We start from the raw sequence: 27,770 nt of genomic DNA on the forward strand, positions 1-27,770 counted from the left end.
GCACATTCATGGTGGTCTTGATCAGCTCTTCCTGTTGGCAGCCAAGAAGGTGAGCTAGGAGGCCACATGAAATCCATGTAATACCTATTTACTGACCAATACTAACACTGAATTTTCACTGTTGATGAAGACCATTAGTATGTAGAACTACAGCATTCATTACTTCACAGCACCTATTTGTTTCTGAAGCCTGTACTTTAGTACCTGTTCAAATCTGTTTCTGGGTTTAAGAACCATCCTCATTTGCTTTTAGTGTTTTAAATTTTATATCATACAATAAATTTTATTGATACTCTGAAAATCCTCAGTAAGCCTGCAAAAAATATGTCTTAGAACCTCTCTATCAGCATAAGATCTATGTAATGTAGTCTGCTTGGTTTCACATGCGTTCAAATTTGTATCTCTGAGGCTAAGACTTTGGGAATTCAAGGGCAAAGTGAATTTTAATTTCGTACATTTTGTACCTTGATGAACAGTGGGGAAAAGATGCCCTTAGTTTGACTGGTTCTAGCCACAGTTTCCTGTCACTCTTTCTCAAACCATTACACATAAAATCAGAGGCACAAAAGATCCTTCCCTCAAGATTAGATTCCTGTGGAAAGCAAATCACAAGAACAGTGGAGAATAATAATGTAGTTGATTTCTGAAAAGTCTACTTACTGTCCAATATGTTTTGGTTCTCAGGTCTTTACTAAAAAGCAAGTAATCACTTTTATGGCTGATAAAATGACTATCAAACATTTATCATTATTTACAGCTCTAGAATCACTTTTTAATATATCAGTTATCTTGGTTTCTAAAAATTCTTTATTCTTGCTAGACACAGAAACCAGGTGCTGAAAGCTGACCGGGTGCCAAGTCTCAGGACTGTCCCAGCCTTCCACTTCAGCTCTGCAGCCAGCCTTCTGAATATTCTCGCGGTTGGAAAATCTATTCCCCCAGACTCGCAGATGCTGTTCTCCCCCCACTGGCTCTGCACAGAACATCATTATCTTTGTCGAGCTTCTGTCTCTATGGCAATAACAGATGGGAAGTGCTGTGGAATTATTCATGTTCAGAAAAGGAGGCAGTCAGGGAGGGGGAAAGTGGGGGGTGGGAGAGGGGGCACGACCTATGGGGGCGTAGGGAAGGGAACCTAGATGGGGGTGGGGGCGAGGTTGGCTGAGGACAAGAGGCTTGTGAGTCTTTGGTGGGCCTGTGGAGAGGAAAAGAGGGGAATAAAACTACGAGTACCAGTCGCAGACTCCAAATGTGGACCCCCACCATAGGAGCAGCCTCGAAACAGCGAAACAAGACATTGAACGAAAATGAGTGGGGAAAAAAAAAGAAAGAAAGGTCACAAAGCTCGAGTCCCTCCTGAAGTCAGCCTACTGCTACTCGGTGGACTATTTCAGTTCCTGATCTTGCGGTGGGGTGGAGAAAAGGGGATTTCTTGGTGTTTCGAAATGTGACGGAGCAGCTCGGCAGAGTTCAGTCTGCTAACTGGCTACCCCCACCCCACAGGGCCCTGAGGGTCGCGGCCGAGAGCTGTTAGTCGTTATCTTTCCCCACTTCGTCTTCTCTCTCAAAAACAAAAACCCCCGAGTCCAAACCCCTTCGGTAAACACTGCAAAAACATGTAATTTATAGCTCCCTGTAGGAACCGAGAAGGCAGCCTGGTGGGGTGGGAGGCTGACAAGCGGGAGACAGAAACGTTTCCCCTCGGTTTGGCCGGAACTTTGGCCACCCCGCCCGCCTGGCCCGATGGCGGATGGAGGTCAGCCGGGGGAAGGCGTCTGGGTGGAGGCCGCCGGGGCGGGGCGGAGCGCCGGCAGCTGGCAGGGCGGCCCTCGGGCAGGAGGCCCCCGCGGGGGCGAGGGCAGCCGGGTGGGAGGCCCCGCGAGGCGGGCCCGGGGGAGCGAGGCCAACACCGGGCGCGCTGCAGGGCGGCTGCTGCCCGGCTACCTCCGGGGCGGGGCGGCCCAGCTGCGGTCCGCGGGGGGAGGGTCGCCCGCGCCTGACCTCGGGCAGCGGCGCTCTGCCTCCGCCCGGCCGGCTGCTGGGGTCGCGCACAGTGCACCCAGCGGCCGCCCTGCCCCCTCCCTCCCTGTCGCGCGACGGTCGAGCGGCCAGGGCGCCCCCGGGTCTGGCCCGTCACCACAGAGCCGCGGGTGGGGCGGGGGTGGGGCTGTGGCGGCCCCAGACAGCCGGCTGGGCGACTCGAGGAAGGAAGGAGGGAGGGCGGCGGTGGGGGTGGGGCGGGGAGGGAACATCCTGTCTGCGCCGGGTGCACCGCAGACAGCGCCGCGCGCCAGCCGCCCAGACGGCGCGCTGGGCCAGGAGCGCCGGGCGCGCGCCTGAGGTGTGGGGGACGCGCGCGCGCGGGGGGGACAGAGCGGGGGGGGGGTGATCCCTGAGGAGCCACAATAGGCCAGACGGCGCGCGCGTCCCCGAAGGGACTCGGAGCCGCGAGGGGGCGGCGACGCCGGCGGGCTCGCGCGCGCGGGGCCGCCGCTGGCTCCGTTCCCTTCCCCACCCCCTCCCCGCCGCCCTCGCTCTCCCCCGGGCGGCCGGAGACGGCGGCGGCGTCTGCGGGAAGCCGTGTGTCTCCGCAGTGACGTGGGCGGGCCGAGGGCACGGTGACGTCAGAGGGCTGTGTGTAGCGATGTGTGTGGGGTTCGGAGCGGCGCCGGCACAGCCGAAGGGAGCGGGCGAGCGGCGGCGACGGCGGCGGCGGGCACAGGTGCGGCCCCAGCTCGCGGGGGAACGCGGCGGAGGCGGCGGGAGGCCAGGGGCGCGCGACCTCCAGGGAGCCCGACGGCGGCGACTGGGGTGGTGGGAGTTAACAAAGCTGGTGGAGCTTCCCGGGGCGCGGAGACCAAGAGTCCGGGGTTCGGATGCGCAGGTCCGGGCGGGGTCGTGGCCAGAGGGGTCGCGGGGCGGACGTCCCACGGTGGATCAAGCCTGGTAGATCCCGGGCGGTGAGCGCAGGCAGGGGAGAGTGTTGCACTTGACCAGAGACGCCTGGACCCCGGAGACCTGGACGCCGGTCACCGCCCCCACACCAGCCCGTCTGCGCACCGCGGGGATGCCCGGGGCTCGACCTGGCTGGTCAGCCCGAGCGGCAAGGGATCTGGGCTGGGCGGCCAACCTGCTCGCGGTCCCCAGTTGGGTCTGGCTCAGGGCCGGCGGGGGGAGGTGTAGCCCTAGGGGCGCTGGGGTAACACCGGAGAACTTCCCGGGGAGAGGGTGCGCGGGGGATTTCCATCGTTCACCCCGCGGCCCGGTAGTGGGCGATGTGGGGAGGACACTTAGGGTGATCCCAGGTTCGCGGGTGGGGGTTGGGGGACTCCTCCCTCTACTTCCCTCCACCCCTTTTCACACCCCCCCAGAGGTCCCGGCACTCTATGCTCCTTGTCTTCCCCATTTCGGGTGAAAGATGGGTGGGTGGCTTTGCGTGGGCGGAGCGCTTCAGGGTTTTAGGGGCTCCCCCATTCTAGGTCATGTCTCCTGCCCTCTTCCTTGGCCTGCATTGGATGAGGTGTCCTTATGGTGGCGAAAGTCAGTAGGATGGCTAGTGACTTTCGTCCTTAATCCTTTGGGTTTGTTTTAAGGTAAACTGCTGGGAGTCTGGAGAGCAAAAATTTCTATTTATTGGATTTCCATTGGGTATTCTTTAAAGGAGGAAGTGGAAGAATCTTTTCTTTTTCTCTCTTCCTCCATTTGCATTCTTTGTGAGGTCTGTCTGCCTTGTGGTTTTTGTCCCGGATTAATCTTGTTCAAGGATGGAGGTTCCCAGGCATAGAGTCTTATAGCTTTTGGCTTCCATTAAGCAAAATTACTAACCTTTTAAAGGGAAAGTTAATTTTTGCCTACAGTCATTTTAGAAAGATAGCATACATTGATTAGATGAATCAATGCACTTGAGATTGTAACTTAGTTACTTACATTAACTCCTATGTTTTTTGGGGGGGAAATGAATGAAATTATGTTTTTTTAAAAAACTAGATGAAATAATGGGTTATATTTTAGTTATAGTAGTGTAACTGAGAAAGCCTCTGGTACTGAGTTTCAGTTGAGATCATCTGTTTAAGTTTTTTCATATTCTGAATTTGAGTAGCCTTACTCTTTTTGAGGGATATTTTTGCTCCCTTTGCCCACCTTCCTATTTAAATGAAGCTTCTTCTAGTTACTTGGTGTTAGATTTGAAGAAATCACTCAAGTGTCACCTTTGGTAAAGTGAACTTAGTTTAAGATTAAGAAACTGGTTTCAAACTGACCCTTTGGCCTCTGGAGCAAATTCAAATGTAACTCTTCCTCCATCCCCTTTCTCTTCTTCCAGATTAATTTAAAGAAGAATGAAGTGTAATTCTTGAAGATAATTGGGCAATTTTTTTGTTAAGTATCATTTTTGATTGTAGAAGTTCAAGTGAAGCTAGAGGCCCTTACTGGTGTGAAGATTTATACAAGTCTTCAATTTGTCAGCACAGACCAACCAACCATTTTTAGAGGGGATACTCCCCCTCTCCTTTTTTGGTATCTTGCTGGTAAAAATTAAATTTGTTTGCATTATTTTGACTGGTGTCGGAGTCTAGGTTTTATGAAACATCAATGGCATAAACTTTACACATGCTTTGCTTAAAAAAAAAAGATTAATCAAACCATTGCCTTGAAGCTGGACCTCTTGAATTGAGAAATTGGTAATGTTATTTTACATATATATGAAGAATCCAAGGAAAGCCTCCTTAGAAGTGTACCTCTTAAGATTATATTTATTACTAGAAGCAAAAAGAGACATTTTGTAGTATTTGCAGTGAAATTATACTAGGATAAGCAGAACCAAAACAAAGTTGCAAAATCTATTGGGTAAGAAGATTTCCTTTTGGAAATTTGTAATTTTTTATGAATAGGTTAAAAGTATTTGATACAGTTACTCTTCTTCAAATAAGCAACTAAATAAAAATGCAAATCTCAGACTTAATTATTTAACACAATAGCATAGCAATGGAAAACCTACAGGCAAATTTCTCCTTAGTTCAGGACTCAAATAAAAAACTGAATGGGATGGGAGATGATGGCAGCCCACCAGTGAAAAAAATGATGACAGACATTCATGCAAATGGAAAAATGATAAACAAGATGCCAACGGTAAAGAAGGAACACTTGGATGACTATGGAGAAGCACCTATGGAAACTGATGGAGAGCCTGTCAAGCGGACCTGTACTTCTGTGCCTGAACCTTTAAATTTAAATCCCAGTTTGAAACATACATTGGCACAATTCCATTTAAGTAGTCAGAGCTCTTTGGGTGGACCAGCAGCATTTTCTGCTCGGTATTCCCAAGAAAGCATGTCACCTACTGTATTTTTGCCTCTTCCATCTCCTCAGGTTCTTCCTGGCCCACTGCTCATCCCTTCTGACAGCTCCACAGAGCTCACCCAGACTGTTTTGGAAGGGGAATCTATTTCTTGTTTTCAAGTTGGAGGAGAAAAGAGACTCTGTTTGCCCCAAGTCTTAAATTCTGTTCTCCGAGAATTTTCACTTCAGCAAATAAATACAGTATGTGATGAGTTATATATATATTGTTCAAGGTGTACTTCAGACCAGCTTCATATCTTAAAGGTCCTGGGAATACTTCCTTTCAATGCTCCATCCTGTGGGCTGATCACATTAACTGATGCACAAAGACTGTGTAATGCTTTATTGCGGCCACGAACTTTTCCACAAAATGGTAGTGTACTTCCTGCTAAAAACTCATGGGCCCAGTTAAAGGAAACTGGCAGTGCCTTTGAAGTGGAACATGAATGCTTGGGCAAATGTCAGGGTCTCTTTGCACCTCAGTTTTATGTTCAGCCCAATGCTCCGTGTATTCAGTGTCTGGAGTGCTGTGGAATGTTTGCACCCCAGACATTTGTGATGCATTCTCACAGATCACCTGACAAAAGAACTTGCCACTGGGGCTTTGAATCAGCCAAATGGCATTGTTATCTTCATGTGAACCAAAAATACTTGGGGACACCTGAAGAAAAGAAACTGAAGATAATTTTAGAAGAAATGAAGGAGAAGTTTAGTGTGAGAAATGGAAAAAGAACTCAATCCAAGGCAAGTAGCAATTTTGAACAAGGGTAATAGTTTACTTTGAAATCAAAATTTTATATTTAGAGTATAATTTACACATTGTTAAGAAAGATACTGCTTATGCAACAACATGACACAAATCAATGTCATATTACATCTGTATTATAATTTTTAGGCTATAAGGTATTTTCCTATTTAACCTTCCAAAAACCTTGTGGATTGTAGGATTATTCCCATTTCACAGAAAAAATGAGGTTGAGATGAGTGGCAGAGTTTGAGATGAGTGGCAGTTCCCAAAATTGTATAGTCAGGGAGTGGAAGAGTTGGGCTTTGTTTTGGTCCTATTGTCATTTTCACACATCCTGCTTCTTGATGACTAAATCTATTGTTTTCTTAGGACTCAAGATAATTTACACTTTGGTATTATGGTGTTATCTCAATTTGCAAATGATATAATGACTGGCCAAAACATTTCTTATGTGGGCCCAAAATAGCATTTTTCAAAGACATGGCTATGTTTATGTTTAAACCTGATGTTTATATGGTTGAATATTCAGGCTTGATCAATGTTGGAAACAAATAGAAAAAACATTTATCTTAAGTATTTGTGATTCTAGTAACCAAGGTATTTATTTTTGGTACAGGGAATTGAATCCTGGGGAGATTTACCACTGAGCTATCTCCCCAGTCCTTTTTATTTTTTATATTGAGATAGAATTTCACTGAGTTGCTGGGGTTCTTTCTGTTTCTGAGGCTAGGCTTGAACTTGGGATTCTCCTGCCTCAGCCTTCTGAGTTGCTGGGACAGACATGCACTACTGTGCCTAGCCCAAGATATTTTTTTAAAGTAAGGAATCATTTTTAAAATTTATGACACAACTAGAATGAAGAAGTTTATTTTACATTAATAAAGTATTAATATAACAAGCTATTAGCAAAAAGATCTGAAACTTACTATTCTTTTCACTGCATTATTTGATAGGTTAAGTTAATATCTTCATTCTAATTAAGAATTTGAATGCCTGGTAATAGATGATTTGAATTATTAAGTACTATTTGATCTTGTTATTGTATGTATCTTCCTACTTGATTTTAAATTGATATATAGTAACAATACCAAACACTTCATGGTTTAAAATGTAGCATGCTTTGCTCCTGGGCACTTTTATATATATTATTTATTTAATTCTTATAACAAAAGGCTGGCATGTTTTGTTTAAAACTTTAAATTTTTTCACTATTAATTTTTATTGCTTGTCCTTATCTCTGTCTTGTTTTATAGAAGAAATGAATGAGCATATTAAATGGCTGACCCAAAGTTGTTCATAGCAAAGTTAGGGCTGAATTAGAATTTAAAATTAGATGTCTTGTGCTTTATCATCGTACTCTTTAAGATTTTCAGGGAAATTTACTTAGCATAGTTTTAAGACAATGTTTTGCTTCTGAAACTCGATGAAGGTGGTAGACTTTTAGACTCTAGAGTAGTTTGTTGCTTCCCAAAAGGTTAGTACTTTAAATTCCTTGCCAGTGGCTACTAGATTGAGGTATAGTTATTAACTAGTTTTAAAGCTCTACTGACTTCAAGCCAGTACTCAAAAGTTTGAAACTTGCTTACAGCTGTATTTCTGCAATACTGAAGTTTGTGCTCAGAGGTCATCTGTTTTCACAATGTGAAATGACCCTTTTTGATACTTATGTTATCATTGCCCCCAAACTGTAAGTAGAGACTCTATGCTTATATTTCTGTAGGTGGTCATATTATTTGTCAGATATTCTTTTTTGAATCTTTGTTATTCTTGACATAAGTATTTTTTGGATAAACCACCTTGCCTCTATTCCTACTCTGTGTTTGTGTAAAAAAACAGAACCATGGTAAAGGGTTGAGTGGGGGAAAAAGATAGTGGGCAAATTAACTGAAACTGAATGTGGTGAGATTTGGTTAAAATTGAATCCATCCTTTATCTGGGAGTAGTCCATTATTGTCCCAGAATTTATTAATTTGAATACACTTTTGATTTTAGGAGAGAGAGTGAGGTTTTTTTTCTCCCGTCTCTTTGCCATGTTATATTTTGCATTTTTTGCAACATTTTCTTTCTTTCTTTCTTTCTTTCTTTCTTTCTTTTTTTTTTTTTTGTGCACTGGGGCAAACCCAGGGGCATTCTATCACCGAGCTACACCCCTATCCTAATTATTTTTTATTTTGAGACAGGATCTCACTAAGTTGAACTTGTGATTCTCCTGCTTTAGCCTCCTGAGTTGATGGGATTACAGGTGTGCATCACCACACCTGGCTAGCAGTTTGCTTTGTTATATTTTAATATTGCTTCCAATTTTATGTGAATCAAAGGAATTTAAAGGAATTTAAGAAAATTTTCAACAATCAGATCTTAAGTCTTTTTGGTTCATGTTTAATATATACTTGATTTTTTTAATAAAGTTATGCTTGCCCCACTGCACATTTTAAAAAACTTACTATTCAAAACTTTGTGAGGTAGTATTTTGAAGGTCTGTGAGGAAAGCAAGTTAGAATATTTCTTCCTCTCATATGAGAAATCAGTCTCAGATGTAACATGTTCCTGGCTATATAGCTGATAGATGGTAGAATCAGGAGTTGAATTCAGGATCTTCTGTCTTGAAGTCTGGTAATTTTCCCTTCTTCTTGAAGCAAATGTAGTAGCAGAAACAAAATTTTGAGGAACATTAACTTTTCTTATCAACTTACCTTAGTATAATGGTTCTAAAATTCTGTATTAGCTTACACATATCAACATAGACTAAGATATTTAACTGGGAAAGGGTACAAGGAAATAGTCCTTGATTAGGGAACCTTTTTTTCATTATCTTCTGTGTGTCAGTGAGTTGGTGACCAAACAGTTGACCAAAGGGAGCTCATTTTATAAAGTAAGACCAGGTCTTTTCTTTTTTTTAATACTATGCTAAATATAATAGCCTGTTACATAAAGGACCTTATGTTTAGTGTGAATACTAGTGTAATTTGATATGCTTATATAGTTCATATAGTCAAAGTACTGTTTTTGGATTTAAAAAAAACCTGAAAATAGATGAATGATTGAAGAGTAGCAACTTAATTATTTTAAGGATGAAATTATATTAGCAATGACCAACAAACTACTTACTTGCATAGCTAAAAACTGTTTAATTTACATAGGAGCTATATTTAGTTGGGAGAAATAAGTTGTGTAAGGTCAGTGCTCTAAGTAAGGAACTGAATTTACTTTTTGAGGAAATTAAGGGTATATTATGAACTCCTTCTCATTCAGGCTGTAAAAAATATACTTGATTATAGACCTGCCTAGGTTGCTCTGCATATCTTACTGTTCGAAATGAGCGTTTTGTGATTTTATTAGAAAAATGGATATTGTATCTTATAGTGCACAAATATGTGGGAAAATATCATTCCTGATTCTTTTTTACATTATCAGTGGGTATTCAAACAAATCAGAATTAGATCAAATTAATTTTTGTTATGGAATAAAGGTTGCTAAGCAAATTGATCATTTGTAAATAAAAATTGAAGGGTGATATTTCCTTAAGATTATTTTCAAGCCTGTTAGACCATTTATAGTCAATTAATAAAAAAATTATAGGTGATGCTTCACTGTTAATAGCGTATGGCTAGCAATTTCCACTTTACTAAATGAAGGATGATATATATCCTTATAAATGTATTAGAACTTAGATTTATAGTACTCAGACTGGACTACTATTAGTCAGTATATTTTTTACTTTATAGTTAGGAAAAAAATATGGGTTATCTTTGTTGCAAATAGAATTCTTAAAAATATTTCCCCTGATTGGGAGAATAGTTCAGGGATAGAACATAAGCTTAGCATATATAAGGTCCTGGGTTTGATCTCTAGCACGCACACACGCACACACACACACACACACAAAAGAAAAAAAAAAGAAAAAGGAGGGGGGGAGGGAAGAAGCCAAGACAAACTTTCCTGAAAGCTTATTAGTTGTTTTCCTATCCTTTAGTTTTACATTTTCATTTCAATTCTTCATTTCTGCAGAGGTTTTTTGAGTACAAAAATCTCAAATTACAGTACAAAAATCTCTCCCTTCTTGCAAGCTGTTGTACAATTGCTTAGGAAATGTGTTTCTTAGTATGAATTTAAATGAGGTCAGGACAACTACAGAGAGTTGTGATGGGACAAAATGTGTTCTAGTAGTTATTATGGTAGATTTCATGGTAATTTGTTACTTCAGTGGTATAGTTTGCATTTTGTGATTAGCACAAATTTTGATCAATAAGGTCAGAGTCAGGTGAAGTAATTGTGCTCCTATGAGGAATGACTGTGAATATTGTCTAACTTTTTAGAGTTAATGACTGTCTTTATGAGTTTAGAGATTAAACTGCCTTGCCCCACAAACTACTTTAGATCCTGGCATGTCAGAGGCTCTCAATGGATTCTTAATTTTTTAAACTGAATAATTTTTTTCTTAAACAACACTAACTATATTTTAAAGTATTGGGATTTTTAAAAAATGGTTTAACCTTTAAGTACATATATTTTACACATAGACTATTAATGTAACTCATTAAATGAGAGAATGAATCTGAAAGTATTTGGAAGTTAAAAGTCTTTACTATAGAAATGTAGGATGGCCAGGCACCTGTGTAATTCCAGGGACTCAGAGGGCTGAGGCAGGAGGATTGCAAGTTCAATTTAGTGAGATTCTGTCTCAAAATAAAAAATAAAAAGGGCTGGGGCTGTAGCCCAGTAGTAGACCCCCCATTATGGGTTCAATCCCCAGTACCCCATACACACAAAAAAAAATTTAGGATGGTATTTCAATGAATATTGAAGTATGCATATTTATTTGGGGATTCCTTCTTCCCCCAATCATATTCAGCTTTCCTAGAATTATGTGAAGATATTTCTAAGACAAATAAGATAACCGTATACTGGGTTCAAATGTATCTCTCACTTAGTTGTTTGTACACAGTACACTAGTTGGATATTTACTTACCAAAATAAAGTATACAGGATGAAAGTGTGAAATAGGATTTTTATAAGAAATAGAAACATTTTTCAAACATTTTTATTATTTTAGACTTACAACCTGAGAAGGTACATTGATTGGTTCTCATGGAGATAGTGCCTGTTCCATGAGATCACTTTGAGGTTTTAAATGATAGAGATCCCACAGTCCATTTGGATTAGATAAGAATTTCATTTAGAATATCTTTCTATTTTCTTCCTGAGCCTTTGTATTGAGTTTAGAGTAATTAAGTTTTGGAGCTCTTCCTGTTAATAGCAGGTTTTGTAGATCCTCCCTTTTCCTGACATTTTATTGGATATCTTTAGAATAGTGGCATTGAGAATAGTGCCTCTCTTTTCAGAAATGCAGAATCTGTATTCATTTTTAGCATTTAAAATAGACTCGTTAGCATTTTTTAAAACACATATTTTTAGTTGTAGATGGACACAATACCTTTATTTTGTTTAGCTTTTTTTATGTGGTGCTGGGAATCGAACCCAGTGACTCACCTGTGCTGGGCAAGCACTCTACCATTGAACCGCAATCCCAGCCCTCTTCAGCATTTTGTAGACTTGTGATAAAAAAATTATATATATATATATATATATATATATATTTTTTTTTTTTTTCCTTAGGTCTGAGTTTCTTTTCGAACTGTAGTTTTTCAAGCCTTTCTTGTCTGGGGTTCTATGAGGGGAGTAGTAAGTCCTACAGGATATGTGATTTGAGTGAGGTCAGGTTCTCTTGAGGATGGTACTTAGTACCATTCTACATGCACCATTCTACATGGTTGGAGAGAAATTGATTCACTACATACAAAGAATGCCTTGGGGCATTTCTAATTCTGTTGAGAACCCAGTTGAAAAGGGTCAGGAGGGTCATGAAATCAATTTAATGGGTCACCTGCATTTAAAAAAAACCCATGAAATAGAATAAAATAGAAAAATAGAGAATATCACATATAGTAAGATTAATTAATCTCCATTTTGATGTTGCCAGTTAACATTGTTTGAAGGCCCAAGTAATCTGGGGTCATAATTTTTTAAAAAGCATACCTACTAAGATGAGAAAAAAGTAAAGTCTTGTACTTATTCAGATTAAAAATTTTGACATTTCAGTGAAAATACATTTATGACATTGAGGATTCTACATAGTTGCATATTAAATGTTTTGAACACCACAGAATTCGTGTGTGTGTGTGTATGTGAGAGAGAGAGAGAGAGAGAGAGAGGAGGGAGGGATAGAGAGAGAAATATATATATATACATATATGTATATATGTGTACATATATTATAATATATATATATTTGAAGTCCTGGGAATTAACAGGATTTTTATCAGCTTTTTCCTTTTAAGTTATGAGGGGACTGACAGACTAATAGTTTCACATGAAGAATGTAAGATAATAGTTGCACATTTATTTTTAAGAACATGATCCTTTGCTTTTCCTGTGAGTATTTTTAAGCACTTCAAACCTAAAATCGGCTTTGTGAGGTAGGTGGTATGATCTTTCAGTCTGTGGGAACAGCAGGCATTGCTGTGACTCCTGAAAATCCATTTTTGATAAGTTAGTGCAGATGCTTAGATCATATTGTCCCAGTTTTGCATTAGGTTGATTAATTCTAATGATTACAATGAAGTGAGGCTCAAGACTAAGCCTTAAAATCTCATAAGTAGCTATTTGTTACCTTGTAACACTATTCCGTTTGAGTTGTTGAGACACTCGTTCACAACATGTTGGAAGTATTGAAACCTGATGCTGTACAGAGGGATTTGGTTTCTTCAGTAAGAGTTGTTGGCAGCTGTCTAGTAGGGTGTCTTTTTTATACTTCGAAAATCATTTATTGGACACTTGAATGGCTTGTGTATTAAAAAGACCTGACATATATATTCACTTTGTACCCAAAGAATTATTTCCTAGGTATGTATCCAGTCATGTGTTTGGTAAGCCTGATAATGATTTATGTTGGGCTAGTATAAAGTAATGTGCACTATATTTTACTTCTTACATAATCATTCCATTAGGATGATAGACTGTTAAATTTATGAACCTACTTACTGTCTTAGGGATACAAAAATTAATCTTTATCATTTTTAGTGCCTTTTAAATAATTTTAATAAATAATTTCCATATATTTTTTAAAAAGCTTTATTCTTTGGAAATTCCTTCAGTATTTTGAAGCATTTTGTCTTTAGGACTTTGAGATTATATTATTTACCTGGATGCCATAATAAAAAACTAGAGTGTCCATCCAAAAACAAAGTTTATTGTTGAGCATTTGTCTAGGACTTCTAAAGGTTTTGGTTTATTTTTGTTGGTACAGATTGGAATATTTGTATGAGAACAGTGGTTCTGAGTGGGTGGAATTGCTTTTGTATTTAAAAAGTGGTGGCTTTTTTGTAAATAAGTCAAGTGCTCTAAATTATTTATTATTATGAGACTAATGTGCATTATATTACCAAAGTACAATGTTTTTTTTACTAGAAAATCCAATTATCAGAGAGTCATGTGTATAAAGACCTTAATAAGATGCAGAAATTTAGAGAAACTTTTGTAAAACACATTTTCTAAAGTTTTTTAATTACTAAAATTTTTACTTATTAAAAATTAACTGTACCTCACATTCCACCATCATTGCTAACCCCCTGCCCCCTCTCCTCCCCTCCTCACCCCTCTGCCCTATCTAGAGTTTGTCTATTCCTCCCATGCTTCCCCTCCCTATCCCACTATGAGTCAGTCACCTTATATCAGAGAAAACATTCAGCATTTGTTTTTTTTGGGATTGGCTAACTTCATTTAGCATTATATTCTCCAACTCCACCCATTTACCTGCAAATGCCATGATTTTATTCTCTTTTATTGCTGAGTAATATTCCATTGTGTATATATGCCACATTTTTTAATCCATTCATCTACTGAAGGGCATAGGTTAGTTCCAAAGTGCATGTATGAAGACATGAATTGGTGTGAACATAGTTTATATACAAACAGATATGAAACATTATGCTTTATATGTGTAATAAGAATTGAAATGCATTCCACTGTCATGTATTTAAAAAAATAAAATCAATTAAAAATAAATAAATATTAAAGACAAAATTTAAAAAAATAACTGTACATTTTAGGGTTGTTTAAATTTTGCTTTCCTAGCTATTATTTGGAGTTTTATGACTTTAAAGAATCTTTGGAATGAAATAATATGTCTGAAATTTTGCTTACGTGTGTGAAGTGAAATGCCATCTATTCATTTTGGGGTAGTTAATGGTGGGGAAGATGAGCAATAAAAGCATTTAGAAATGTTAAGGCTCTAACTTAAGCTACTAAGTGATCATCTCTCCATTACCAAATCACATAATGTGTTTTATTTTAATGTTTAAATTAAATTCAAATTCCCATGTTGAAATGTAAGAGATGAAAGTCAATAGATGACTCATATCTTGCTTATCTAATTTTTTATTCCTGATCAGTAGCATTACTGCTGTGTCATTTAATTTTATATATATTTTTAAAAACCTAATTTGTATGTTGATACAAATGCAGACTAGATCAGAAAATCTGGCATGTTTGTGAAAGTTTTGTTGTATAATATGTGCTTTTCTTAATTCTTTTAAACATGCAGTTGGGATAATTTGTTATAAATGTGTTTGTGGCTTACCACGCACATTTGGTAAATTAACTTGCAGCATTTTATTATGGTTAGTGTGTGCATGTCCCTATCATTTTATTATTTAATTTGTGTATCTGATAAAATGCAGACTGTTGGACTTCTTTCCATGAACATAGGATATCAAATATGAAAGAGACTCTTGAAAGTGAATACTTGAATGAAAGACAGGGTGCTAGGTATTGAAAATTCCAGTTAAGAATGTTTTTGACCTCAGGTGGTTGTTCCATCAGAGACCAGATAGCCACTTAGGGTTGAATAGGTAATTCAGACATTGGCTAGAGACTACATACACTAGATAATCTTAAAGGCAAATTTTCTTAGAACCTATGGTTTGTAACTCTCTTAGTGGATTGACTTGAGAATTAAAAAATAAAGAAAGGGAATTAAGAGTGATGAATATTTAAAAATAAGTAAATGTGCTGGCAGTTACTTAAAGTAGAATTTAAATTTTAGGGACATTGTAGAATAGACACTAGATTTGGATTGTGAATGAAACTTACATCAAATTGTATTGGTTAGAATAAAGCAGGATGTAATGTAATTAAAATTCTTAATAGGTGGATGTTCATTAAATTGTCAGTTACCTTCTGCAAGTTATCCTTTTTGCTCTTCCTTTATTTATACATATAGCTCATCCTTCAGCATTGAGGTGAAAAAAAAGTTTGCTATATTTATAAAGAAATATGGTTTACTGATACTTATTAACAAACAAAGTGGTTTTGGGTTTAATTTGCCAAAGTACTTATTGCTGTAGAATGTTATATAGTTACTAGTCTATCAGACACTATAGGAGTGGGATACAGTCTAGCTGACTATAATAACAAGAATAAGAATCAAAGTTCTCAAGGCTGTACATTCACATAGTACTCTTGTTTAAAATAGATTCCACATGTATGACATTTGATGAAGTCATTTCTGGTAATCCATGTTAACAGGCATATTGAAACTTCCTATGGTACGGTAGTTCATGTAGCAAACCCTTTTGAGTTTCAGGTGATTAGGCATGGTAATTTAAGGAAAGACTGTCTTACTAGAAGGTGATTGTTAAGAATGTAATTCCTCTTTACCTTGTGGCCTCTTCAAGTTGACATATAAAATTAACCATGGGGGTCTCAGGCTGTAGCTTAGTGATAGAGTACTTACTTAGCCTGTGTGAGGCCCTGGGTTTGATCTCCAGCATTTGAGATATATATATATGTGTGTGTGTGTATTTGGATTGTGAATAAAACTTAAACAAATTTGTGTGTGTGTGTGTGTGTGTGTGTGTATATATACACACACATATATTATGTATACATGTATATATATAAAATCTCAAATAAATAAATAAATAAATAAATAAATAAATTTGCCCTTCAATAAACTTTCCTTTCAACATCTTTCTGCAGACAGATACAACACCAGGAATGGAATTACAATCATGGTATCCTGTTATAAAACAGGAAGGTGACCATGTTTCTCAGACACACTCTTTTTTACATCCCAGGTGAGTGGCATTTATTTATTTGTTGTTCATTCATCCATTTATTCATTAAATAGGTATCTGCCAGTTACTATTCTGGGAACTAGGAATTTACGGTATGATGTTAGGCTTTCTTGTTAATGGATTATCTGCAAAAATTCAAAATTGTTTCTAAGAAGGTCCACTTGTATAAAATCACTGTTAAACCTATTGTATTCAACGAAGGTCTTTTGGGTACTATTAAATCTATTTGTGAATTTTTTTTTAGCAGAATACTGAGTTTTCAGATGTATCGTTCATGAAATTGATAAAGAGGAACAATGTAGATGTCCTATACAATGAAAATGAGGTATAAGAGAGCATCTGAGGTTTAGGGGATAAAGTATTAGTTAAATGGTTGTATCTTTTTACTAAAGTTTATTTAGATTATAGTTAAAATATAGTTAAATATCTAGCTCAAATTTGTTCTATGAGCCTTGCAGATAATAGACTGAGCAATTTTATGTGAGCTGTGACCCAAAGTAATAGTTATTCTTTTAATCTTAATTTTTGAGATTTTTTATTCTGTTTTATCAAATAAGTAGGAAGTACTAGTTTTTTAAGTACTACTAAGATTGATCTGTGGAGTTTGCTACAAGGAGATTTCCTAGTACCTGGGCAGAATACATGGTCTCTGTTCTCTCTTTCTGAACTATAGAAGAAGGACCCTGGGAGCTCTTCACTGGACTAACATGGATTATGTCAGTCATGGAATGGGTGACTAAAACAGCCCCACTCTAGCAAAGAGCAAGGGTTTGGGATGGTTGGTGGGCAAGTAGTATATTAGTCAGCTTTTTCACCTCTGTGACAAAAATACCTGATAAGAACAGTTTATAGGAGGAAAATTTTATTTTGAGTGCACAGTTTCAGAAGTTCAGTTCAGTCCATGGTCTTTGGACTCCATTGCTCTGGGCCCCAGTGAGACAGAACAGCATGGTAGAAGCTCTAGTGGAGGGAAGCTTTCAGGTCATGGCAGCTAGAAAGAAGACAGAGAGTGGGGAGCCAGGGGACAACCCCCAAGGGTATGCCTCCAATAGCCCATTTCTTCTAGCCATGTCTCACTTGCCTACAGTTACCACCCAATTAATCCTTTGAAATTATTAATGCATTCAGTGAACCACCCCCTTATTAGGTTATGGCTCTCATAATCTAAGAATTTCACATCTGAACATTCCTGCATTAACACAAGAGCTTTTCTGGGAACACCTCATATCCAAACTCCAAGAAGTAGCATATAGTCTGTTCTCTTTCTGGAGTAAACCTCACTTGCTACTCAGAACTATTCTGCAACTCTGTGAAGTGCGGCATGCTTTTAGTTCTCCAGTGATTTTAAGGGAAGGGGAAAAGACCCCCCCCCCCAGTAAGTATCTCTTTAGTGTAAGAAATTACTTGCAGAATAACAAAACTTCCTTATAATTTGATTTTAATGCCTAACATACTGATTTTTCCCCAAGAAATCTTTTTATGTGACCTGTTTTCTAAGTTGTTATATTGTATATTTTGGTAAAAAAACAAATTGATTTTGACTTGTACCTAAATGCAATATGTAATATGTGTCTTATCTTGGTTTTGTTTATTTTCAGCTACTACTTATACATGTGTGATAAAGTGGTTGCTCCAAATGTCTCGCTTACTTCTGCTGTATCCCAGTCTAAAGAGGTCACAAAGACAGAGGCAAGTAAGTCCTTTTCAAGACAGCCAGAGAAGCCTCACATTAATAATAAACACCAAAAAACAGTGTCTTACCCAGATGTCTCACTTGAGGAACAGGAGAAAATGGATTTAAAAACAAATAGAGAATTATACAGTCGATTAGGTGAGTATTCAGGAATTATATTTAAAAATCAGATATCTAAAAAATGTATGCTTTTTACAGATAATTGAAACTTTTACCTTAAAAATGTCACCTTTCAAAACTCAGGGTGATTTCTGTACTTTTTTAGGATGAGTATAGCTACGGAAGCTAATGAGATAGATATTCATAGGCTATATAGTTTCATATTGCAAGTGATTTTTGTCATTTTTTTCATTCCTGCCTTTTCTTGCCGTCAGATTCTTTAGTAGGTTGTTTGTTTGTTTGTTTGTTTTTGGTATGGGGGATTGATCTCAGAGGTACTCAACCACTAAGCAACGCTCCCAGCCCCTTTTTATATTTTATTTAGAAGTAGTGTCTCACTGAGTTCTTAGTGTCTCATTAAGCTGCTGAGGCTGGCTTTGGACTCACAATCCTCCTGTCTCAGCCTCCCAAGCTGCTGGGATGACAGGTGTATGCCACCGTGCCTGGCTTTCCCCTTCCCCTTAACTTATTATGAATTTAGAAACCATTTAATGAACTTTCAGAAATAATACATAAGTAACAGTGGTTAGATATAGAGCCCAGAGAAACATAAGTCATGGAATACAGCAAGGATTGAAAGTTATGGGAGCCAGCCAGATGGCATAAATGCAGAATGCTAACTGGTTATCTAAAAGAAAAAAAAAAACAAAACTTTTTATGCACCATGCCTTTTAAAATACTGTGGACTAGGGCTGGGGTTGTGGCTCAGTGGTAGATCGCTCGCTTGGTGTTTGCGGGGCCCTGGGTTCGATCCTCAGCACCACATTAAAATAAAGGTATTGTGTCCAACTACAACTAAAAAAATAAATATTTTTTTAAAAACACTATGGACTAAATGAGACATGTCTACTCAAATACTACCTGTGTTATATTCCATGTAGAAGCACAGCTTTGCTTAGTGCTTAGGCGGTGTGACAGTTATTTTAGCTGCTTTGGAACAGTTGGAGAGGCCTCATTTAACTGTTTTCACAGAGAATTGAGATTCTTGAGAAATTTCTATACTTTAATACTTTGAGGTTTTTTTTTTTTTTTTTTCAAATGGTACTGGGGATTGAAATATGCATTTTGTGCTTGCTTACTACTGAGTTACATACCCAGCCCTCATTTTGAGATTTTCAAAACTTAGTTTTCTTTGCATTATAATGCAAATTTAATTAATTAATTAATTAATTAATTATATTTCTTAAATTCTAGTGATTTTTTAGAACCTAGTTGAGATATAATTTCCATACTAAGGTTTACTCCTTTAAAGTGTTCAGTTTAGTGGTTTTTAGTAAATCACAAAGTTTCGCAGCCATCACAACTATTTAATTCCAGAACATTTTCATCACTCTAAAAGGAAATTCTTTTATCCTATAGTCTTTGGCAGTCACTAATTTGTTTCTGTCATATGGATTTGCCTATTCTAGACATTTCACACTAAAATAATCATATAATGTGGCTTGGTGTTTGACTTCTTTCACTATTTTTTCAGAATGTGTTGCGTGTATCAGTACTTTTCTTTTTATGGCTTAATATTCCATTTTATGGAGATATCATATTTTATTTATCCTTTCAGTTGATTGATAGTTGCATTTTGTCTAGTTTTCAGTTAATATGAATATTGCTATTGTGCAAACTGTGTACAAGTTGTAGTGTGGACATGTTTTCAGTTCTTTTGAGTAAACATGTAGGAGTAGAATTGCTGGATCATGTGGTCAAATATGTTTACATATTCAGGGACAGTCAAACTTTTCCAAGCACCTGTATTATTTTATATTCCTGTTAGTAGCTTGTGAGGGTTTTAATTTCTGCACATCTTTTTGTCAGTACATGTTTTTGTCTGTCTTTCAATTAAGCCATTGTAGGTTGTGAAGTGGTATTTCATTGTGGTTTTGATTTGTAATTCACCAACTACTAATGATGTTGAGTATCTTTGTATTTTTCTGGACATTGTGTATTTTCTTTGGAGAAAAGTCTTTTCAAATTCTTTGCTTATTTTTAGATTGGGTTATCTCTTCACTATTGAGTAGTAAGAGTTCTTTATGTATTTAGGTTACTAGATCCTTATCGCATATATAATTTGCTATTTTGTGAGTTTTCTTTTTGCTTTCTTGTTAGTGACCCTTGAAGCATAGCAGTTTTTAGTTTTTGTGAAGTCCAATTTATTTTCTTTGGTTACTTGCTTTAGGTTTCATATCTAAAAAAAACCATTGCCTAATCCAGAGTTAGGAAGATTTACATTTTTTTTTTTAAAGAGAGAGAGAGAGAGAGAGAGAGAGAGGGAGAATTATTTAATATTTATTTATTTTTTTTAGTTATCGGCGGACGCAACATCTTTGTTTGTATGTGGTGCTGAGGATCGAACCCAGGCCGCACGCATGCCAGGCGAGCGCGCTACCGCTTGAGCCACATCCCCAGCCCCAGGAAGATTTACATTTAAGAGTTGTAGCTCTTACAGTTAGGTCTTCACTCCATGTTAATTTTTTTATATGGTGTGAGGTCTAGTCCTATTCATTTGCAAGGGAATACAGTTTCACATTTGTTGAAAAGACTATGTTTGCTTGATAACATTGTCTTTGGCACCCTAGTCAAAAAATGAGTGCCTACAAAAGTATGGATGTGTTTATTTCTGGACTCAGAATTTTTTTCCTACTAATTTGGCTGTTCTTAGGCCAGTATTTCCAACAATCTTCATTTTTGTAACTTGAGCTTTGAAATGGGGAGTTGAGTCCTCCAACTTTATTATTATTTTTAGGATTGTTTTGGCTGTTTTGGATTCCTTGAATTTCCATGCGAATCTTAAAATATGGTTGACAATTTCTACAAAACAAAAACAAAAACACAACCTGAATGTTTTGATAGAGGTGCATGAGTCAGTCAATTTATTTTTATTTTTATTTTTTTTTGATTACATTTTTTTATTGGTTGTTCACAACATTACAAAGCTCTTGACATATCATATTTCATACATTAGATTGAAGTGGGTTATGAACCCCCAATTTTACCCCAAATGCAGATTGCAGAATCACGTCGGTTACACATCCACAATTTTACATAATGCCCTATTAGTAATTGTTGTATTCTGCTACCTTTCCTATCCCCTACTATCCCCCCTCCCCTCCCCTCCCATCTTCTCTCTCTACCCCATCTACTGTAATTCATTTCTCTCCTTGTTTATTTTCCCATTCCCCTCACAACCTCTTATATGTAATTTTGTATAGCAATAAGGGTCTCCCTTCATTTCCATGCAATTTCCCTTTTCTCTCCCTTTCCCTCCCATCTCATGTCTCTGTTAAATGTTAATCTTTTCTTCCTACTCTTCCTCCCTGCTCTGTTCATAGTTGCTCTCATTATATCAAAGAAGACATTTGGTATTTGTTTTTTAGGGATTGGCTAGCTTCACTAAGCATAATCTGCTCTAGTGCCATCCATTTCCCTGCAAATTTGATGATTTTGTCATTTTTTAGTGCTGCGTAATACTCCATGGTGTATAGATGCCACATTTTTTTTTATCCATTCATCTATTGAAGGGCATTTGGGCTGGTTCCACAGTCTAGCTATTGTGAATTGTGCTGCTATGAACATCGATGTGGCAGTATCCCTGTAGCATGCTCTTTTAAGGTCTTCAGGGAATAGTCCGAGAAGGGCAATAGCAGGGTCAAATGGTGGTTCCATTCCCAGCTTTCCCAGGAATCTCCAAACTGCTTTCCAAATTGGCCGCACCAATTTGCAGTCCCACCAGCAATGTACAAGTGTACCCTTTTCTCCACATCCTCGCCAGCACTTGTTGTTTGACTTCATAGTGGCTGCCAATCTTACTGGAGTGAGATGGTATCTTAGGGTGGTTTTGATTTGCATTTCTCTGACTGCTAGCGATGGTGAGCATTTTTTCATGTACTTGTTGATTGATTGTATGTCCTCCTCTGAGAAGTGTCTGTTCAGGTCCTTGGCCCATTTGTTGATTGGGTTATTTGTTTTCTTATTGTCTAATTTTTTGAGTTCTTTGTATACTCTGAATATTAGGGCTCTATCTGAAGTGTGAGGAGTAAAGATTTGTTCCCAGGATGTAGGCTCCCTATTTACCTCTCTTATTGTTTCTCTTGCTGAGAAAAAACTTTTAAGTTTAATTAAGTCCCATTTGTTGATTCTTGTTATTAACTCTTGTGCTATGGGTGTCCTAGTAAGGAATTTGGAGCCCGACCCCACAATATGTAGATCGGAGCCAACTTTTTCTTCTATCAGACGGAGAGTCTCTGATTTGATATCAAGCTCCTTGATCCATTTTGAGTTAACTTTTGTGCATGGTGAGAGAAAGGGATTCAGTTTCATTTTGTTGCATATGGATTTCCAGTTTTCCCAATACCATTTGTTGAAGATGCTATCCTTCCTCCATTGCATGCTTTTAGCCCCTTTATCAAATATAAGATAGTTGTAACTTTGTGGATTAGTCTCTGTGTCCTCTATTCTATACCATTGGTCCACCCGCCTGTTTTGGTACCAGTACCATGCTGTTTTTGTCACTTTTGCTCTGTAATATAGTTTGAAATCTGGTATCGCTATACCACCTGATTCACACTTCCTGCTTAGAATTGCTTTTGCTCTTCTGGGTCTTTTATTTTTCCATATGAATTTCATGATTGCTTTATCTATTTCTACAAGAAATGCCGTTGGGATTTTGATTGGCATTGCATTAAACCTATAGAGAACTTTTGGTAATATCGCCATTTTGATGATGTTAGTTCTGCCTATCCATGAACAGGGTATATTTTTCCATCTTCTAAGATCTTCTTCTACTTCTCTCTTTAGGGTTCTGTAGTTTTCTTTTTTTTTTTTAATTTTTTTTTTTTATCGGTTGTTCACAACATTACAAAGCTCTTGACATAACATACTTCATACATTGGACTGAAGTGGGTTATGAACCCCCAATTTTACCCCAAATGCAGATTGTAGTTTTCATTGTATAAATCTTTCACCTCTTTTGTTAGGTTGATTCCCAAGTATTTTATTTTTTTTTGAGGATATTGTGAATGGAGTGTTTTTCCTCATTTCCGTTTCAGAAGTTTTGTCGCTGATATACAGAAATGCCTTTGATTTATGCGTGTTGATTTTATATCCTGCCACTTTGCTGAATTCACTTATTAGTTCTAGTAGTTTCTTTGTAGACCCTTTTGGGTCTTCTAGGTATAGAATCATGTCATCTGCAAATAGTGATAATTTAAGTTCTTCTTTTCCTATTTTTATGCCTTTAAATTCTTTCGTCTGTCTAATTGCTCTGGCCAGTGTTTCGAGAACTATATTGAATAGAAGTGGTGATAGAGGGCATCCCTGTCTTGTTCCGGAGTCAGTCAATTTAGGGAGTACTGCTATTTTAATATTAAGGTCTTCAGTCACGAACATGGGATATCTTCCCTTGTATTCAGATTTTTTTAAAATTTTTTTTTTATTTTTTAGTTTTCGGTGGACACAACATCTTTATTTTATTTTTATGTGGTGCTGATGATTGAACCCAGGGACCCGCGCATGCCAGGCGAGCACGCTACCGCTTGAGCCACATCCCCAGCCCCTGTATTCAGATTTTTTATTTCTTTAGGTCATGGTTCATAAGTCATTGTACAAATCTTTCTTGTGTTAAATTTATTAAGTATTTTGTTCTTTTGATTTGTAAATAAACTTGTTTTCTTAATTTGATTTATGGATTGTTCTAGTGACTTTTAAAACAGTGATATTCATACCTTATTTGATTTTTTTTGTCCTCTCAAAGATCCATTGGTCTCACATAATTCTACAAGTAAAAAGCAATCAGAGTCTGCTACTTGCTCAAGAGACACAAGCAAGCATGATGAAGCTTCATCTTCATTTCTTGTCAAAGATGTTATTTGTGAGGATGATAAGGGGAAAATCATGGAAGAAGTAATGAGAACTTATGTAAAACAACAGGAGAAGCTGAACTCAATTTTGCAAAAGAAGCAACAACTTCAAATGGTAAAATTATTATCTAAGATAATAAAATTATTATCTAATTATTATTTTCACAATGGTACATTGTGAAAAAAATACTTTTGCATATTATTAATAAGGAAAGTGAAGATGGGGTATTGCAAATGTACTTAAGATCGTTCAGAGTTGACACCAAAAAGCAATTTTAACATACTTTAAATTTTTTAAAGAAAATAGATTTTCAAGAGAATTCTATATAGAACTAATAAGATAGTTGGAATTTAGGTTTGTTTTTCTTTCTTTCTTTTTTCTTTTCTTTTTTCTTTTTTGGTGGTACTAGGGATTGAACTCAAGGCCCTTTACCACTAGCAATGTCTTCAGCCCTTCCAATTTTTAATTTTGAGACAGGGTCTCACTAAATTGCTGAGGCTGACCTCAAACTTGTGATCCTCCTGCCTCAGCATCCTAAATAGCTGGAATTAGAGGCATGTGCTACCATGCCCAGCTTAAATATTTTCTGAACTGAAATTTTTAAACGATAGAAATAAAGTAAAAATTATATTGTGATTGTTTATGTTATAGGAGGTGGAAATGTTGAGTAGTTCAAAAGCTATGAAGGAACTCACTGAAGAACAACAGAATTTGCAGAAAGAGCTTGAATCTTTGCAGAATGAACATGCTCAACGAATGGAAGAATTTTATGTTGAACAGAAAGACTTGGAGAAAAAATTGGAGCAGGTAATGAAGCAAAAATGTACCTGTGACTCAAATTTAGAAAAAGACAAAGAGGCTGAATATGCAGCACAGGTAAGCATTATTCAGTTTGTATGAAGATGCTCTTTCAGCATGGAAGTGGAAACTATTTCTTCTGTATTAAAGGAATTCCTTTTTGTTAAGTTCATTTTGCTAGGCTAGATTTCAAAATAGATAATTCTGCTAAGTGCAACTTCATGCTGTTATTGTCTCAAGATAGTTTTTTGACCTTTGTTACTTTCTTACTTTAAACTTTTATTGTGTTTCTGTAAATTTAATTACCTAAATCTTTAATCTCAAGTTCTCTGAATATAAAATTTTATATTTTAATTTTACCCAAATATAAAATTTGGAGTGGGATGTAGTCCAGTGATAGAGCACCCACTCAGCATGCCTGAGGCCCTGGGTTTGATCCAAAGCACCATAAAACTAATAAACAAACATCTTAATGTAGTATTTGGACTTTCAAATCAACAAATTAATAAGCCTTAACTGTTTCCTACTATATTCAGAAGCACTGGAGGCAAAAAAATAAATAATTTTTTTTTGTTAATAGTAGCTAACAATACAGGGAAGATGAACAATCACGTTGTGATAGGGAGATATAGTAAAGTGTAGGGCATTTTGCAAGTACTATGAAGGTGTTCTTTCCTTTTGATCCTTTGCTTTTTCCTCAATGTTGTGTCAAATTAAAAGTATTAGATATTCAAGGGGATTGTGACATGTATGAAATAGTTAACTTTTAAAAAAGTAATTTGAAAATAGGTTTTTACCATGATAGAAAGATTAAATTGAAAAATAAAACTGAATGAAAACTGACAAAGCCTTTTAAATCACACAGTTGGCAGAGCTGAGACAGAGATTGGACCATGCTGAGGCTGATAGGCAAGAACTCCAGGATGAACTCAGACAGGAACGGGAGGCAAGACAGAAGTTAGAGATGATGATAAAAGAGCTAAAGCTGCAAATTTTGAAATCATCAAAGACTGCTAAAGAATAGAAACCATGAAAGAGATTCATTTGTGTATTACTGACAGGGTTTTTTGTTTGTTGCTTGCTTTGGTGATTGAATCCTGAACATCTTATCTGCATGAAGATAAATAGGCTTTCTGTCCATTTGTAGATCAGAGAAAGTGAAGAGATTATATATTAGTACATAAATTTTTACATTTTCCAAATGAATGAAATGTATGTTTCTTTGTACTTTTTTTTCACTCAGCTTGTTAACAGTAGTATATGGTTTCAACTAGTAGATAATTACCTATATTTCTAATGCAAAATTAATAATTGTATACTTTTTAAAAGCTGCATTATGTGATGGAAAATAGTGATCAATTTTGTTTATCCATATTTCAAACTCAACTTTAGATAAAATGGTGGTATTATAATTCAAATATGTAATATAGAACTACTTGAGGAGTTGAGTCTCCATTTTTCTCACCAACACAAACTCCTTTCTGAATTGATATAGTACATTCATTATTATATGCAAAATTTGCTTTTACTTTGTTCAGATTGTAGAACTGAATTTCCACCAGTTTTCTTTTTGGTGTCTTCTAAGAGGAATTTCATTGATGAAGTTATAGCCCACCTTTGTACACAATGGGCAAAGATAACATGCTTTGTTAGTTATGCTTTGCTGCTAAACACAAGAAGCGTTGTAATTTGTCTTTCAATTTAAATGTGATTATATTTAGAATTTTTTTGTAGTGACTTCAGAAAAATAATTTCTGAGCTTTTTAATGGTGTTAATAGTGGTGTGAAAATATTAATGTTCTTGAGAAAACTGATTCCATTAATGTACATTGGTTTCTATACAATCCATAATCCTGTACAGTTTTTATATGTAGTTATGGGTCTTTACTAAAATTTATATAATGGATTTGTTTTTCTTTAAATCATAAAATATTAAACACCTTGAAGGTTATTTTGGACTTTTGTATGTTTAAATGTTATCTTACCAAATTTGCACGAATGGACCATTTTTAATTGCTCTTTGATATCAAAATCAGGAATTTACAGTAAACTGCTAGTATCTGATAGGTTAATATAGGTCAGTTTAGTTATCTGCTACTGAAAGGTTTCTGGATAATTTTTAGATGGCAAAGGAATTTCATATTTTGGGGAAGGGCAACATCTGCACTTTTTTTTTGCACAAGAAGTCTAAAAAATGTTTTTAATAGCAAATCTCACAGTAGTTAGTTTTTTTGTTATTAAAGTTATTAAGTAAAATTCTCAATATTAAGTTTTCTGAAGGAAGATTGATTACTATTCCATGAGTTTTTTGTTTTTCATGTTCTCATAGGTACTATATGAACTTACTGAAGAGATCTAAATTTATTTTAAAAATAAATCAGCTAGAGTTAAAGTTACATACTATTTTCAGCACAGAAGGCTTATACTCTAATGGTATAGAATTTCAAAAATTTACTAGGTTATCATTTAACTAGTTATTTTCATATTTTGCTTAATGGTACTCATATATCCAAAAAGAATTTTTGTACTTCACAAAATGTAGTTTATTTTCTATATAATGTGTGATTTTCATTTGAGCTTTACTGTGTTAACCCTATAGCTTAATTGGTTGATTCTTGAAATCTCCTCAAGGAGGAACAATGTGAAAATGACAAGCAGAAATATGTTTTTTTTTTATTGGTTGTTCACAACATTACAAAGCTCTTGACAAATCATATTTCATACATTAGAATCAAGTGGGTTATGAACTCCCATTTTTACCCCAAATACAGATTGCAGAATCACATCAGTTACACATCACATTTTTACATACTGCCATATTAGTGACTGTTGTATTCTGCTACCTTTCCTATCCTCTACTATCCCCCCTCCCCTCCCCTCCCATCTTCTCTCTCTACCCCATCTACTGTAATTCATTTCCCTCCATGTTTGTTATCCCATTCCCCTCATAACCTCTTATATATAATTTTGTATAACAATGAGGGTCTCCCTCCATTTCCATGTGATTTCCCTTTTTTTCTCCCTTTCCCTCCCGCCTCATGTCTCTGTA

General features: G+C 37.0%; 1 protein-coding gene across 1 annotated transcript; it reads left to right on the top strand.

Moving 5' to 3' along the window:
- The first annotated feature begins 2,241 nt into the window (after positions 1 to 2,241).
- On the top strand, positions 2,242 to 27,388 carry SKIL (SKI like proto-oncogene). Its single transcript, XM_081301577.1, has 7 exons — positions 2,242 to 2,722; positions 4,322 to 6,085; positions 16,128 to 16,221; positions 17,820 to 18,052; positions 23,817 to 24,037; positions 24,575 to 24,799; positions 25,587 to 27,388. Exons 2-7 carry the CDS (start codon positions 4,984 to 4,986, stop codon positions 25,743 to 25,745), a joined length of 2,034 nt encoding a protein of 677 aa, XP_081157703.1. The 5' UTR covers positions 2,242 to 2,722; positions 4,322 to 4,983; the 3' UTR covers positions 25,746 to 27,388.
- Positions 27,389 to 27,770: the final 382 nt, after the last annotated feature.

This window comes from Spermophilus citellus (assembly GCF_964194105.1).
Source record: "Spermophilus citellus genome assembly, chromosome: 7".
Lineage (NCBI taxonomy): Eukaryota > Metazoa > Chordata > Mammalia > Rodentia > Sciuridae > Spermophilus > Spermophilus citellus.

Coding starts and splice junctions, on each gene's coding strand:
- SKIL (XM_081301577.1), top strand. CDS start 4,984: ATGGAAAACCTACAGGCAAATTTCTCCTTAGTTCAGGACTCAAATAAA. Junction 6,086..16,127: donor AAGAACTCAATCCAAGGCAA/GTAGCAATTTTG, acceptor TTCTGCAGACAG/ATACAACACCAGGAATGGAA. Junction 24,038..24,574: donor AGAAGCAACAACTTCAAATG/GTAAAATTATTA, acceptor TTTATGTTATAG/GAGGTGGAAATGTTGAGTAG.